Source organism: Parambassis ranga, chromosome 4 (genome assembly GCF_900634625.1).
Source record: "Parambassis ranga chromosome 4, fParRan2.1, whole genome shotgun sequence".
NCBI classification, from domain to species: domain Eukaryota; kingdom Metazoa; phylum Chordata; class Actinopteri; family Ambassidae; genus Parambassis; species Parambassis ranga.
Window position 1 is genome coordinate 15,645,181 of NC_041025.1, and position 17,390 is coordinate 15,662,570.

General features: G+C 40.6%; 1 protein-coding gene across 4 annotated transcripts in view; it reads left to right on the forward strand.

Moving 5' to 3' along the window:
- The window catches only part of opa1 (OPA1 mitochondrial dynamin like GTPase), a 28,791-nt gene extending 11,867 nt beyond the window's left edge, over positions 1-16,924 (forward strand). For all 4 annotated transcript variants that reach the window (XM_028403241.1, XM_028403244.1, XM_028403242.1 and 1 more), the window contains 12 exons: positions 262-326; positions 450-526; positions 1,445-1,610; positions 1,852-2,004; positions 2,192-2,300; positions 2,527-2,606; positions 2,703-2,843; positions 3,000-3,116; positions 3,211-3,304; positions 3,692-3,802; positions 16,359-16,432; positions 16,567-16,924. In XM_028403241.1, the coding sequence (XP_028259042.1) occupies positions 262-326; positions 450-526; positions 1,445-1,610; positions 1,852-2,004; positions 2,192-2,300; positions 2,527-2,606; positions 2,703-2,843; positions 3,000-3,116; positions 3,211-3,304; positions 3,692-3,802; positions 16,359-16,423 (1,178 nt within the window). In that variant the 3' untranslated portion in view covers positions 16,424-16,432; positions 16,567-16,924. The remainder of the gene's footprint in view (positions 1-261; positions 327-449; positions 527-1,444; positions 1,611-1,851; positions 2,005-2,191; positions 2,301-2,526; positions 2,607-2,702; positions 2,844-2,999; positions 3,117-3,210; positions 3,305-3,691; positions 3,803-16,358; positions 16,433-16,566) is intronic.
- The last annotated feature ends 466 nt before the right edge of the window (positions 16,925-17,390 follow it).

Below are 17,390 nucleotides of genomic sequence, written 5' to 3' on the forward strand. Positions count from 1 at the left end.
TATTAAAGGATAGACACCATTAGCAATCTGAAAGCTGCCCTTATGTCACAGCAAGTGAAAACAAAGCAGGCCCTGTCTGTGTACACTCATCGCCTGTTGATTATAGAGAATTGTCATTTTAACATCAAAAAGTGATAAAATATATGAGAAATATTAATGATTCAGCACCTGACTTAACTTTATAATATCTTAAATAAATTTAAAGATTTTATATGTGAATTTTTTCCTATTAAAGTTGAATTTGCATTGCCCTTTTTTCAGCATCAAGATTCAATCTAGAGACAGAATGGAAGAACAACTACCCTCGTCTGAGAGAGCTGGACAGGGTAAGAAAATACAAACAGCACATGTTAAAATGGCACATTGACTCATTCTTATGTAAACGATATCATTTAATTTTACCCAGTGTAGGAATGGAGATCTTACATATGTTATTTTGGCTTTTGCAGAACGAACTCTATGAAAAGGCCAAAAATGAAATATTGGACGAAGTCATTAGTTTGAGTCAAGTGACTCCACAACACTGGTGAGTTAATGATGAGCTAGGGTTTGTTACTTCGTTGTAATGTTTAACGAGTAGAATATTGGTGTTAAGTAGATGCCTTCACTGAGAGTGTAAAATTTCGAACCTGGGCTCTACCTGATGGGATAAAGAAATCCTTTTATTTGCAGCTGCTCCGGTACAAAACAAATTGTGCATTTACCTGCGTAATGAATGTGTAGTTATACCTCACCTGCAGTGAGGAAAACCTTGCTTAAATGAGATGTATGCATGGTGCTGTGACCATCCCCTGTGTGCGTGCCATCAGTTTTCCCAGATCAATACTCTGATGAATGGCCATTGGATTTGAACAGGGGTGGCCCTGTTAGCCAGCCAGCAGCCAGCCAGCAGCCAGCCGGCACTATTGGAGATAACGCTTATTGATAGTAAGGAGAGCTAGCTGAAACAAAAGGGAAGCCTAATGAAATATGAGCAGGGGTTTATGATAAATGAGAGAGGTGCAACACTGCTCTGGTCTCCGGGGGACTCAAGACTCTGGGGGGATTCAGGGTTTTGTTCCACAGCCACACTGCCATGAGAGAGAGACATTGTTAGCTGCTAACAGGGTCATAGTACAACTCTCCTGGAATTTACAATCAAGTGGAGTCACAGTTGTTCACATGAGTGAAAGCATCTCAGCCAAGAACAATCTGTCTCCACTCATTGTTTTCTTTCCCCACTTGGTTTCTTAACTGGGCTCAGCTGAACACATAAAACCTCCTTTGTTCAGAACACTCTCTAACCCAAATTATGAAGGTGTTAACATGTACCTGAATTAAGGTTAGGGTTGTAGCACCTTCAGAATAGTTTACAAGAACACAGAGAACTAAAATTACAACAGCTAGTTACAGAGTGAAGTACAAATCATCATTTATCTTATTTGAACTTTTTTTCTCCTTGCAGGGAATCTATTCTGCAGAAGAAACTGTGGGAACGTGTTTCCACCCATGTAATTGAGAACATCTACCTGCCTGCTGCTCAAACAATGGATTCTGGTACCTTTAACACCACTGTAGACATCAAGCTCAAGCAGTGGACTGACAAGCAGCTTCCACACAAAGCACTGGAGGTAAAGCAAACTGTTTTTGGGTCATATTATAACTGTGTTTTTTTAAGATGTAAGTTCTTGTAGATGTAAAGAAATTCTAAATAATTTAAATCAACCCTCTGCTGATGAAGGTTACACTGAGGAAATGTCAAAATGTTCTCTTGTGACCTGTGGCTCATTTCTTATAGACAAGTTGTAGAAATACTATACATTATTGCAGTATGAACAATCCCTTTTCAGTATTATGCTTTGACTTCATTAGGTTGCCTGGGAGACACTGCAGGAAGAGTTTGCCCGCTTCATGGCTGAATACAAAGGCAAAGATCAGGATGACATTTTTGACAAGTTGAAAGAGGCTGTGAAGGATGACAGCATCAAGAGGCACAAGTGGAATGAGAGGGCCATGGATAGCCTGGTAAACACACACAAAATTCTCCATTCATCCCTGAGTGAAAAAAGAGCACTCACACATCAATGGTGGACAGAACTTTCCTAAAAAGACAGAATATCATAATGTATCATCAGCATACAGAAATTAGCCCTGAGTCTATATGTTATTATTACATTACAGCACAACTCATATAATGTTATGTTTTCCTCAGAGGGTGATCCAGCACAACGCTCTAGAAGACCGTTCCATCACAGACAAGCCACAGTGGGATGCAGCAATCCAGTTTATGGAGGAAACCTTACAGTCACGTCTCAAAGACAGTATGTTAGCTACACTGTCACTCCCCTCCAAGACCTGTGTGATGACCTACCTGTTAAAATATTTCATACATTTTTATAGATTTGCAGATCAGCTGCTTAAAGGAATGTATCAGTGTTATCTTTTAGTAGATTGTTCATTTGAATTGCTGCCAGAGTTGGAAACTATTAATATTGTACCATAAATGTCAGAAACACATGTGTCTTGTTCTACCTTCTTTTTGTGTAGCTGAGTCAGTAATCAGAGACATGGTGGGCCCAGACTGGAAGCAGAGGTGGCTGAACTGGATGAACCGTACACCGGATCAGGTCAGTATGTCAGGATGTTGATCCTCAGAAGAGATTAAATAATACCAGTTTGCCACCGTGTACAGAATGATTACTTACTCTTCATTGACCTTGTAGCACATTCGTAATGAAACAAAGAATGAGCTGGAACGTTTGCTGAAGCTGCACGATGACCACACAGCGTACTTGGCCAATGATGAGGTCACAACAGTCAGAAAGAACCTGGAGGGACGAGGGGTAGAAGTTGACCCAGTTCTGGTGAGATCAAAACACCAGATAATCTAATCAATCTTCAGGATGTAGTACAGTTTAATTAATTTAAAATTAATTTAATAATTGGCTTTTTAATTCTTGTTATGTTATGCATTATATCTGCTGTTTGTTAACTTATGAAATGCTTCCATACCTGACAAGATCAAGGACACGTGGCATCAGTTGTATCGCAGACACTTCTTGCAAAAGGCACTGTCCCACTGCAACCTCTGCAAGAGAGGTTTCTACTACTACCAGAGACACTTTGTTGACTCTGAGGTAAGTACACAGGGTGAGTGGGTTATCCTGAGTTGTTTTTTTTTTTGTATTTTTGTAAAAACAAATTCTAAATGGTTTCTGCATGTTTCCCCAGTTGGAGTGCAATGATGTGGTACTGTTCTGGAGGATCCAGAGGATGCTGGCCATCACAGCCAACACTCTTCGACAGCAGCTCACTAACACCGAGGGTAAGAGCTGGGGAATTGCTTGCAGTGTTTAAGGCATAACTGAAATTTGTAATTTTCTGTAATTTTTTATTTTTTCTGTGGTAAAAAAATAAACCAAATACTTTAAGTACTAAGTTCAGTGGATACAGAGATAATCGCAATGAGTTTGATCAAACCAAATAGTAATTGACTGGGTCAGCTGGCATACTTGACTGTCTCCATCACCAGCAATTTAGATCAATAAGTATTTAACAGTCTTATTACCATTATGCTTAAGCACACCCCAGTTAATGAATAGAATGTCTCGATTACATAATTCAAAGGGAATGTCAACACTAGCTTCCTATTCATTGTTGGATCGTCCATTGATCATTATCTTTTGTGTGTGTGTTTTGTTATTTATCTTAGTGCGGCGGTTGGAGAAAAATGTGAAGGAGGTGTTGGATGACTTCGGGGAGGACAATGAGAAGAAGACTCAGCTCATCACTGGCCGCCGAGTCCAGCTGGCTGAGGATCTCAGTAAGACACACACAAACATTTGTATAGCAGAAAACTCATAGTGTGCACTCAAAGACAAAATTAGAGTTAGTGAACACAAAGATATTTTAAGTTGGATTATACATGCTGGATTATACTATTAGACAATAGCTTGACTTACTTTGTTGGTTGACTTAAGGATGTATAGCCATACATATATATATATATATATATATATATATATATATATTTGGCTATATATAGCCAAAGTCATCAGTAGGTGGCAGTGGTGCCTTAGGAATATGTGTTGGCAAGTCTCATATACTGTAGCTAATTTCATTCAGGCACTGCATAAAGCTGACTGTACAGGCTGGTTAAAATGGCATGGATGCCACCTAGATTCACCTTGCTGCTCTCAGACACATGGCCAGCTCACCCTATCATGTGTATGCTTGACATGCTTCATTCATACGGGCAATGACCAGCAATTCATACGGGTAGGAAAGCTTTAATTGGTACACTGAGTGTAGGGGAGACTTTATGTGTCTGGCTCTTCAGCATACATGGTGTGAATGGCTTCTTATTAAGTGATAATGCATGTTAAAAAACACCACACCTTATTTTACAACAGGGCATCTCTCTGAACTTTTTTTTCGTACTAAACAGGAAGTTTCATGTATTTTTCTTAAGTCATTTTTTTGTTGTTTTTTTTATTATTTTGAATAGCATTGTTTATGGAAGTCATGAAATTGATGACTTTATTTATTGTGTGTATAAGTTGGATTTGGGTTGTGTGAGTCAGACCACAACATTGCACTGGTCGGTTTGAGCCTGGCAATATTGGTAACCAGAGATGGAAGGAGAGGATGTTTAGTAATTTGGCACACTCTCTCACACACACACACACACACACACCATTAACTACCTCTCTAATTGCCGAGTATTAGTCATGTCTTGGACTTTTCCACCAGTTACATGACCAGACCTGTGTGCATATTGTCTAGTGTTTAGGCACGCAGTCAGCATCCCTATCTTATGTTTGATGTGTGATTCCTATTGGATAAAGATGTGTTTAGGTATAGACTGTACAGTAATACAGTGTACAAACATACTGCATCAGCATTCTTAGTAAGTTTTGCAAAACTTTTCTTGAGGCTGGACCTACAGCATACATCTGCAAATCTTTACCTGTCTGCTTTTTGATGGCTCCTAATTAAAAGCTGGTACAATGAGTTGTCTTGTCTTTGGCTGTATTCAGCAAAGCTCTGCTTGCTAAGCAAAGTCTGTATTCACAAAGTGGCACGCAAAGCTTGATGCCATTTTAGAACTTGGTGTGTGACACACACAGGCACACACATAATGATAGCCCCTGTCACCACAGTGGCACACACTGACAAGCATAATTTACATACACCTACTTCAAAGAATGAGATGCACACACATGCAATTGTACACCGTATGTGGTCAAAAATTCATAAAACTCTCAATCTGATTGTGGTATTTTATTTTTAAAGCTTTAAATGGTTTTTTGAAAATTGTAACTATAATACATGTGACATATTCTAGATGTCATTACTTCATTATATGACTCATAGTATGCTGCTTTGCTCTCTGGCCCTTAACTGTTATCATTCTCCTTTCTAATTTCTCCTACTAGATTATCTTTTTTTATTATTACATATCTTTTTTATATTCTGATTGCAATTTATGGGTTTTACTCAAGCTTCTCACACTCAGATATTATCTATTTTTAATGGTAGTTTGTCTATTTATAGACATCGAAATCCTAACTGTTATTCTCTTCTTCATATGCGCTTGATGTCTACTGCTACAGCACTGATGTTGTAAGGAAAATTATTGTGTTCACAATTTTTCAATCCTCACACATTGTCATATCCTGTATTGTGCATTAAGGCAGGCAAACTGTCTGAGTAGTGTACACATTGCTATATGCAGGCACAGTTAAAGAGAGATTTAGAGATTAAAAAAAACCGAGAAAAAGAAACACACAGTGCCTCCTGGCAGGGGACTCTTTTCACTTCCTTTGCAGGGGAGTCAGGTTTTCTTATAATCAGTATGTGCAAACACACACGGTCCTCTCCCCATTCCACACACTGTCAGGAATGCCTAGACCTGTCTGGCCTTGCAAATTCTATAAGTCAAGTAGATCCCAAACTTTTCCACACAGGCATGATGTTCCCACTTCCCACCAGCAAAGACTCCCCCTCACTGATAGATGTGGGAAAGTGGTTGAAATCTGTCATGGGATACTATAGGGTAGAAACACACCTGTGCATGCACACTATACACCCTCACAGGCTTGCAGCATGGGAGGCTGGTAGCTTTGCTGGCTGGTAGATTTTTTTCAACCTGTCATTCTTAATAATTATTTTTCTTGAATGGTAAAACATTCATGAATTGCAAGGCAGGAGAATTTTCCTGAATGTTATTATTGTGTCTTTCACTCTGGTTATTTTCCTTTTCTATTGTCTCGTTCCTATATATGTATGAAATGCCTCACACAAATGAATCGGCCTATTTTGCCACCAAGAACTCCAGTATTGTAGTATTCTAAAAATGTACAGCTTCTCTTAGCGTGCCTATATCACCTAGTCCTAATTTAATAGTATGTCTTTTCCCGCTTTCTTAAAAAATGTAAGTTCCAGACTTTAGTTTTGTCAGGCTGTCAGGGTGAGTTAGTGGGTGAGTGGAGGATCTGGGTCATTAGCTGTCTGACACTTTGCACAGGGTTTACTGTGTAATGCAACCTAGACCTGAGTGTATGGGTGTCTATGTAGGCCCATCAGTCTCTAGACAGAGCTGCATGGCTGATGGGCTGACTGGATGACATGCCTGAAAGCACAAAGTGTGCAAACCTCCCTGACGTAAAGGGTTTTTTTTTGTTATGCTTTTGTTTTTGTTTGGTTTGTTTTGTTTTTACCAATTTTTGTGTGCAAAAACTGATCGTTGTAGCTTTTAGGCTAAAATAATAATGCAGTCAAATGTCGACATACTGCATTTGGATATTGAAGTTCCCAGACGTTTATGTTTCTGTTTTAGAGGTATCGGGAGGATGCCTCCCTTTCATTCTTCAGATAGCAGGTCCTATTGCATCAAACTGTGGTTTGACCCCACAGGTCAGCCAGCTAATACCACAGGCTACCTGATCCAGCTAACTTTTGTTTTTACCTCTCTCAATCTCCCTGGATGTTTATGCCACAGATTCACTGCATTTGCCAAACTCTGTTTAATTGACCCTCTACCTGATCTGTCATTCTGTCCCTCGACAGAGGAAGAGAATAATAATGCAAAATCAGAAGAGAGCACCGCTTTACCTGACAACTTCTCCTATTAAAAAAAAGAGGAGGAAGGAGAAGTGGATTAGAGGGAAAGAAAGGATAAACACACTTAACAAAGGCAGAAATGTGCTCCAGGGGCGGTTTGCTGTTAAGCTCTATTTGCCCCTACTCGCAGACAGACCCAACATTGCTTAGGTTACAAATACAGGTCAGGTGGATGCATCAGTGAGTGAGAGAGTGAAAGCACTGTTAATGAATGGTACAGTGTAACTGCGAGGTGTGTGTGTGTTTGTCAGCGTGTGCCAGACCAGCTGTATGGCACAGTGCCGTGTCTGGAGCAAAGCCCAGGACTAATGTGCAAGCATGGGCCTCTTAGAAGACCACTGCGCTGTCGCTTGGCTGCTTCATTGGCCCTTATAGAACCTGTACTGTGTGTGTGTTGTATCAGGAAAAAACTGTGGTGCCTGATAATGATGACAAAGATGCCTGATAGAATGAAGTGCTGAGCTTCAATTTTAATAATTCAGGCATAAACCTTAGTTACCTGAACAATGTTACATGGCCAGGCCAAGATATGAAAAAATTTATTCAACTCATAATGATCAGCACAAATGCAAATTGTAACTGATAGTTTGAAAAAAATAAAAATTAATTTTTGAGTCCTCATTAACATGATTTTCATTGACACTGGGATGAACGATCTTGCAGTGTATATGAATATTAACTGCCTTACTGTCACAGTTCCATTGCTGTTTTTGAAAAGGCTTGTTCACCAGAATACCTGGCCGCCACACAACCTCTTACAAGCTCATCCTGTCTCAAGGCTTTGTTGGCTCTCCCTAATGCAGCAATGTGCGGAAACTTATGGATTTTTGCCTTTGTGTTTTGAGGTTATTTGAAGGTAAGGAATGAAAGGTGTTAACAGGAGGTGCTCTGAAAACAGTGATAAAGTGTGAAGTGTTTGCATGCTTGCACATGCAGTCACTTTCTCCTTCTTTCTTGTGTGGAAGCAGAACACAATAAAGCTCTGGTTGTCTGGGCTTGCTCACCGGAATGCCCTCTGAGCCTCATGCTCACTTCGTTTCCTTTCATCTCCACCCCCTCGTCCTCCTTTGAGCAGCTTCCTCCTGAGTGATTAGTGAGGGCTCAATGAGAAGTGCTTCTCTGTTCCCCTGCGCTGTAAGGGATGACGTATCATCTTAAGGTGTTGTGTGCACATGTGCCTGAATTCAGGGGAGAGAGTTGCAGTCATGCTGCTCGCACAAGCCTAGTTTTCTGGCTGTCAGGCCATATTTGATTAAGAATTAATGCTGTTACTTCTCTTTAATAGATGGCGCTTGGATGTCAGTCCCTATTGTCTCTAAAGTCTAGATTGGCTGCATTCATTAAATTAAAAATTTAAAATGCGTAAAACAGAAAGGATGAGCATTTCAAGTAAACTATATACCTAATTGTAGAATCAAGGTAGCATTGTTTATTTGTGTGAGGTCATAGTCTCACTATTTTGCGGTAATAGTTAGATAGTTAAATGTTATGGTTGTTGTCAGCTTTTTATCCATACCGCAATGTCAAAGTTGTCACAGGATAACAAAGCTTTTCTTTCTCTCAATTGACATCTAAATTATGTGTTGCCTTTATCGTGTAATGAGCAGTGTTAGTAAACTGTACTCTTTGATAGACAGTAATCAGCCAAGCATTAAGTTAATTCTCTGCTTTGACTCACTGTGATGTCTTCTTTTTTGATCTGATACAGATGAACACCCAGATTTTGTTTGTGTTAGCACAAAATGCATAAACACTCATTTATGGCCTGTTGCTTTGAACACAGATTAAGTCTTAACTCTTTTGCTCCCGTCCCTGCTTCTTTCAAATTATTTCTCATCTCATTGTCTCGTAAATAAACTGCTCTGTTTAGCAACTGGTTTCTATAAACTCAGGAGCTTACTAGTGCTGCAATATGTATGTTTTTTTTACCCACAGAGCAGGAAACTTCAGGCAGCAGAGTTGCTGCCAAATGATCCATTTTGTCCTTGGGAGTGTCAGTACATACACAGTAGATCCAAACTTGTCATAACACTGACAAAGATGAAGCAGGCCCTTCTGCATTTCATCTAAATCTGCTTTAGAAATGCTGTGGGAAAGCAACTTCCGAAATGAATAGACTTAATACCTTTCTATGGAAAGACACCCTGAAACATCTGTAAATGCTTGAGTGTTGTTTTTCTCCATCTTATGACAGCTGTCTTTGTACTGTTTCCACTATTTGATTAGAGAAGAACAGAGTTAACAGAGAATGAAAGACATCTTTGTCATCATTATCTGGTTTGCTGCAGAATGCTTCCCTTTTCCTATTATAAATGATTTCCTGTTGCTCTGTTTTAATGCTTACTGTATATAGTTTCATAAATTTGATCACCCAGGTCATGCGTTTTTTTAATAGTTTCTTTTCAAGTTTTTGAAATGATCCTACAGTAAATTCCTACCAAACAAGGCTGTGGCTTTGAGGTCTAGTATTTGATCTGTTGGACTTGTAATGCTCTAGTTATTAATTGTTTAGGCATTAGCCCACCAAGTCTGTTTCTGTCTGAAATATATGCACGTTTAGAAATACATATGCAAGATTGGTGTGATATAAGGTATTCATCAAAAATGATGAACAGATTGTGCTCTAAGCAGGTAAATGGCATCATGTTGTATTGTTGAGGGAGTAAAGAAAAGTACGGCTCAGTGTCCTACATTTTTGCATCTTACAAATTAAAAAGAGGACTGCAGTCATCTTTACTGCTTGGACCATGTGATCATATTTTGCAATTTTTAAATAAACAAAGTGTATAAACTGTAAATTAGGTGTGCAGTTTTTATCAGTTGAATCATTCAAAATATTAATATGAAAATTAGGCATACGACTGCAAAAACCTTTACCTATTTCAAAGCTCCAACCAGCCAGCTGCCACCGTTTACCAAAGTCATGACCTGCTTCTTTTTTAACTTTCCCATCATCTGTCTCTTTCCCTTTATTCCCCCCCTCGTCTTCTCACTTCCTCCCGGTACATCCATCCTTCCTCTCATGTCAAGAAGCAGGAATGTCTATCTCTTATACAGACATATTGTACGCACACGGACACCTATTCAGTATCTGATTGACAAGCTCTTGGTAACACAGCTGTTGATCACAGGCCATGATCATCTGTTGAAAAAGGCTTAGATAGAGCACTTGTTTTGTATAGTAGCTCAGTTTGACAAAATGTAGTACAATATTAATAAGAGACCCTAACTAACATTTAATATGTTGATAATGTTTAAACAGCATTATTATATTTTTTGTACCATACTTGGCTTTTGAGTACTAGAAAGAAAATAAGCTAAATAAGTCCTGCAGACTGGGGAACCCAAAAAAATCTGTTTTAGATGACCAATCAAGAGGTGATGATAGAAGTGATGATAAAGAAATAAAGCTACAAATGAGAAGTCATCTCTCATCATCCTTAGGGAAAGCGAGTGTTAGTGTGGGAAAATGGGAAAGAGATGTATGGTGGTGGGAGGGGAAGCTTCTGTTCACATGTTTCCAGCACAGTTCGCCCACCAGGGACCCATTCCCACTGATCATCCTGTCACTCACACACATGCACACACAAAGATCTGACATCAGGTGCTGGTTAGGATGAGGTAATGGGAAAATCATACACACTCTGTTTTAACAGTTTAAAGTCTGCAAATTCTTTGGAACTAGGTTTAGGATTGAAGAATATAGTTTTTACTCTTAACTTTTGAAAATACAATTGTTTGTGTTCTTTTTAGTTTAGCATGCATTTCCATTCACCAGCTCATATCACAGTCTCTGTTAGTTGTGTGTGCCTAAATTATGTATGCTTTTACTGTGATATTTTTGACTGTGGAGGGTGCTGATTGCAATTCGTGCCATTCTTAAGTCTTACCTTTATCAGATACTAGATATACTAGTCTTTGCAAGTAAAGCTCTTCTAGTTGGTCAGAGGAATTCCAGGTGTATTTGCTCAGTGTTATAAGGAAGTGAAGGTGTGTGAGCAGATGGGAACATCTGTTCACCTGAGGGCAGCAGAGGGATGGAGAGAGTGAACCTGTCTTATCTCTCTCTACCGCTATGTTTGAACGGCTGCAGTGGTGTTAGTGCCATGTTGAGTAGAGCAGACAGACAGATGAAGTTATTGCCACACTTGTGATATATGCACTCATTCACACATACAGCAGTGTTTACCTGTATGTACTTACTGTGGAGTTCATCAGCACTTCAGCTTGTCTCACACACACCTATGGCTGACTCAGTCGAGTTTTGTCTGAGGGGTTCTGACACCTCAGTTCAAACCAGACTTACATGCCCAGGCCCATGCAGATTCTCAAGATGGATTGCCACTTAGCCTCAGTACAGGCTTCCGTTTGAGTGCAAAAGGTGAGCCTTAAAAAACCTCAGACCCCCGACTTGATTTACAATGTGAGCCATAAATAGACTTACTGTCGCAGACCAGTTATTTTTAAAGAATAAAAATGGGAAGTGATGGTGAATATTTGGAAGATAAGTTCTTGTTCCCTTCTGTTGCATTAACATTTACCTTTACTGCTCATTCTGTGCAGTTTTAAGTAATCATGCCTAAAACTTTATCCACCAGCTTCAAAATTTTTGTCACAGCTATCCTCATCTTTACGACCTCCTGCACTAAAATTTTAGCGTCTGGCCCTTCAAAGGCACAAGCATCCCTTGTCAATAAAACTTGTGCCACACAGGCCAACCGCAGCCATCACCTGGCTTATTTCAAAGGTTTTCCTTCCATGCATTTTGCTGTTTTTGTTTAGTCTGCCCTTTGGCTGACCCCAAACTCTGACCCAGTCAGACCTGTATATGTCTCTCCCCAGGTTAGCCTGCTCTCTCCAAGGCATCTGTTTTCTAGATAAGAGCCGTGAGTGCAGAAGCTGATTCATTGTTCTGTCACTGACATGGCATTTGGGCCGTCGACATTCCCACTCTCCCTGCGTCCACGTCTCCTGTGGCCCAGTTTTTATAGCGTGACAATCCAGATTTAGTGACAAATCAAGCAGCATGCTGGGGGAAAAGACATTTCTGTTTGTTACATTAAGAGTTCAGTTTTCAAAGAAGGAAGGAAACAGCATTTAAGTGTTCACTGTCCCCACTTACACTGTGACCTTGGCAGTCATCAGATATAAAAATTTTCTTCATGAATGATGACAGGTTGGGACCAAGCCCCTCCCACACTCTCTCTAGTGACCATGCTGCAGTCAGTAGAACATTTCAGAGAAGCTTCAGCCTTGGCACCAATCTTCACCCGCTGAAATCTTTCTGTTACCACTTCTACATAACAGCCGTCTTTTTTCACGGTTTCCTCCTTTTCATATCCACTGAAGAAGAGTGGCCATCTCTCATAGGAAGGGGATTAGAGAAAGTTTCAGGCCTCCCTGTCCTCTCCCTCTCATCTTTTTCTCTCTTCTGTTCCCAGTCTCCTCTGTGTTGGCTACTTGTCCAGCAGGGCAACCCAGTCTAATTACAGGTCAATTAAAGGCTTTCTGGCTCAGTCCTTCTGCCAGCGCTGCGGCCATTGCAGGCTTAGGGGACTCTACAGAGTGCGAGTGAATGAGATATCATTTCATGTGGTGATCAGCCGAGAGAAGGCCCTGAAAGAGAGGATTTGGGGAAAAGGCTCCCGTCCCTTTCTCTCAGTCAGCCAGAGTCCCTCCACCCTCTGCAACCCACACACTACCAAGCATCTTAAAGAAGGGGCCTCTGGGATAGAGGCCAGAGGATTATGGGAATATTCATGACCAGATAAAGGGGTGAGCGGTTGAATGACTGTGTTTTGGGGCTCATCTCTTAGGTAAACAGGCGCCTAAATGGAGTTTTAGATCGCTACTCCCACTGCTCAGTGAGGAACAGGCAATGGTGACTCTGTCCACTGTTTTTTGTTGCATTTCCACAGGACAGTGAAAAGAAAGGCCTGTTGTGGCCTTTTCTTCCTCTTACTGCTGTCTTTTGGTACTAAACAGATGGTGCTGGGGGAAATAAATATCTGTTTCTCACAGTTTTTATCCACAGAGTATTGGCTTTTCTGAAAGACACCATTCACATTCACCCATGGCCTCCTGCTCTCCTGAAAGCTGCTCAGGACTCATTTTAAAGTCATTAAGCATCTTGTTGCAAGAGATGGTCTGTGGGTTTCACTGTGCTGATCTGTGGCATCTATGTCGATGATGGGCATTGAATGTACAATCAGGCACAGGTAAAAGAAGTGGAATATTTACCAGAAATAAAGGCTAGTCAATTTATTTTTTAAATTCTTGACAGTTTTGCTAAAGTGTACTCGTTTCTAACCTCTGAAAAATTCCAAAAGAAGCATGGGAAGAAACTGAAGCCTGTCTGTTAAGCAGTTGGTTGTTAGGAATCTGCATCGATGTAGATGTATATCATTGATGCCTTGCCAGCTTGATTTTGATTTTCTGTGGTTGATAACTTTTCTGTCACAGTACACAACAATTTTCCCATGAAGCATTAGTAGCATTTCTGTTTATTTTCATCAAAGATAATGAGCATCTTATAGTATTTATGGGTTTCAACACGAATAATAATAATGTTAGCTGCTGAACTGTGAATTATGTTTACCCCTATATCCCTAGTCAGGATATATCATTAATCTGTAGCTCTGTGCTCCTGCTATGCAGCTGAATAACAAAAGAAAGGAAATTTATATGAGCTCAGAGCTTCCTTGGAGATTACACTGCAGCCATGGGTTTGAACTGTGCTGCAGTAAAGCACTGGATCAGTAGTGGGTTTTCAGTTTCCTCAGCAGCAGGTGTTGAAGAAAAGAACAGTGATTTTCACTCTCCCATTGTAAGCTTTCCCAGCCAGTCCTAAAATCACGCCTGTGTCTTTTTCTTATCTCAAGCCCACTAATCTAACCTCTAGACCGATGCTGCCCCCAGTGATCTAACAGGGCTCAGCATCTCCGCCCGACAGTTGGCAGGATCCTAAATGTTTGACCTGCGTTAAGCGGTCTATTTTTGAAACGCCAAGACTCCATAGAGCACCTTATCACGAGCCACATCTAAAAACCCAGTGAGAAGCTTTGAAGCTTGAGCCAGGGGATTTCCCATGTTTTTGATGCTCTGACAGTCAGTACCCTCCTTCCCTCGCACCAACCTAACCCCTCCGCCCAAACCTCACGTCTTTTCTTCACGTCAGACAGATGTTGGTAATCCTGCTCTGATTGGCTTGGATTGAGTTATGTTGTCCCGTGGTCAGGACACACAGCCCATGTTGCTGAACTCTGCTAGCTGCCTTTGAGCTGTGCCCTGCGGTCAGCTGTGTGTTGGAATGGTGTACCGCAGGGTTATGTTTCATTCAACCCCACACCTGCTGCAGTGACTTGTCAGCATGCCCCTCGACAGCCCCCCTTAATGCCTCCATTAGGTGTTGTAATCTCCCCCTAACGCCCTGCCATTTTGCCTGAGTGTGTTAACTGAGTATCAAAGGCTGGGAATTTTTTTCTGCCACTTGCCAGCAGTAAATGTGTGTAGGAAGGTGAAAAGGCTGATTTTTTTTCAAGACATTAGGCTGTTTGTGTCTCTGTGTCTTTCACGGCCAAGCTTCTCTGGCTGTCAGTTTTTTTTCTCAGCTCTGCCTACCTGTGCGTGCTTGTGTGTTGTAGCTTTCCTTGTGTCATCCAGCAGTTTTAGCAGTGTGAGTGTGGGTGCACATTCATCTCCCCCCAACTACTGTTTCCTTTCAATCCGTCTAGAAACAGATACCTCAGCAGCCGTGCTCCCATCAAAGGGGGCTGCACACAAGCCCCTAAGTCTGATATTTAGTTTCACTCTGAAACACGCAGGCAGTTATCACCTTTGTGCCGACCTGAAATGGACACTTAGGACACTGTTGCTCCAAGCTGCAATGATTTATCTCCCTGAAATAACGGACAAGGCTGTGTGTTCAGTAGGCCTCCTGGTATGAAAAAGACCACAATAGTTGGCCTATAGATCTCGTGTTGCTGATTGATCAGGATAGAGCAGTGCTAGTTTGTTCTTCAGAGCTGGTGTTTGAGTTTGTGCTTGGAGAAGATCCAGACAGATTAGTGAGGGTGACAGGGAAGCCAGAGAGCCAGCCAGGCCTGGAGGTGCAGCTGGCATTGCAAGCCACGGCTTCCTTTTCTCTCCCTTGGCCCACAGACTTCCTTCAGCCACTGTTTAATCAGCGATTAAGACTGCTTTAGATGGCTCGCTCATCTCGTGTGACAGTACACGTTGGGTGGAAGGATTGCCCATCTTATGCAGTGTCTGGACAATGAGAGTTTAATCATGAAAAGAACTAAGTGACTGTTTTTCCAGTAGATTCCCCTCCTTTCATGTGAAATGTTGTTGTTATGGAGTCTCCTTCTGTCCATTAGCAATGTTCCCGGGAGGTATATACCATAAAAAGGCGAGGGTGCGAGCTTTGATGTGGTCTATGCTTTCTGGGAAAGGGTACACAAGCCTTCATCACCAGATGTGTGAAGGAGGTCTGCCTTGAGGTTTGGCTGTCGCTGTCAAAGGGGACCATCTGGTGTTTTGGTGAAAAATGTGACAAAAGTTCTACCTGCAGGTATACAGGGATGGATGTTTAGCTTTATATATCTTACTTATTTAACATAAGATCCTGTGTTACTCCACTTTGTGTTTTTCTATGCTTGTTCACAAATGCTGCAAAAAAGTGAACATTTAGATTTAAGCTGCAGATATATTTATACATATTGAATCAAAGTGTAGGGTTTCAATGTTAATTATCTCTATATGGAATCTTGTAGATGTGTTCCTGATTATCAGTGACTCTTCCTCTGTATCCCATCATTGTTTCCATGAGCACAAATTGTTGTCCATGGAAGTTTTTGCACCATCAGTCCAAATTATATAGCTCTATTTACAAATTTTATGGTGCCACACCTCCTATTACAATCTCCAGCTTCATCTACCACCATTTTCCCAAGTTTGATGTTATTTGATGGTCCTTCCCCCCATCACATATCCAGGATGGTGGCCATTAAGGGTCAGAAATGTCCATCTTATTGTCATCCCCTTGTGCACTTTATGTCAGTAGAAACGCACATGTGGAAGTATGTGATCTCAGACATTGAAGTTATCGGTATGTACTTGTTCTTTCAGTGAATTCATTAAGTGCTACATAATATTTGAACGCACTTTCAAATTTAAAAAGCTGAAGTGAATGTTTGATTTCTGTTTCTAAATTCCCTAAAGAACTAAAGAACTAACTTTTTGTTTCTCTGCAGAGAAAGTCCGTGAGATCCAGGAGAAACTTGAAGCCTTCATAGAAGCACTTCACAAGGAGAAATAAGAAAACCAGGTATTTGTCTCCATGTAGTACATTTTACTATTTGCATCAATAGAAATGATCAATTATTATGACTTGGATTATTTTACCAGGACCTACAGCAAGATAAATCTAACTGTGCACCTTGGTTGTGTTGTTTCTAATAGAGCTAATGGAAATACATATTTGGATCACAGCAGAGAGAAATGCACTGAACGAAGACACTTGTTAAATGACTGATCTCCCTGTGACCCTGCTCACCACTCACCTCACTCTACCCTCAATGTGGCTTCTCACGCCTCCTACTTGGACACTGATGGAGAGATGACCTGGAGAGAAAGATATGATGTACGGACAGTTTTCAGGCTTTTTTCTGTTTAGTTTTCTATTTTCTGAAGTTACTCATGTCTCAAAGTCTGACGTGGACTTCCACACAGAAGCTCAGAAGGAAAACACAAAGCTTGCACAGTGTTGTCAGACACCTGGCCACCTGTTTTCAATAAATGACGATTATGTACATGTTTATCTTCTTGTTTTTTGTTTGTTTTTTTTGTCCCCTTATTGTTTTCTTGTGTTTATGTGCTTATACAGGTGTGTGAATTCGCTGATGTTATGTGCACAAACGGTGACATATGGGTTACATATGGTAGCCTTAAATTTCATATCTTTGCCACTCCTGGTGCTCCTAAAATATGCCAAGTTACCTGCCTGTTAGACACAGAATTTGACTTTATTTAACACAGTCTTAGTTGCTGATGCTCTTACACTACAGAAAGTCCTTTGTATGTAGCTCCTGCCGCCACAACCACTCTTTAACAGGATTAACAGAATCAGCTTTAATAGTGTTGAAATTATGCATAGATTTAATTTCTTATTTTCTGGAGTTTAATTGGATTTATTTAAGAAATTCTAAGTTTATGTCTGCCAAATGCACATAACGCTCTGGTCATGCTTCTTGCTCTCATGTCTTTGTCCGTGTGAATTAGTTTTT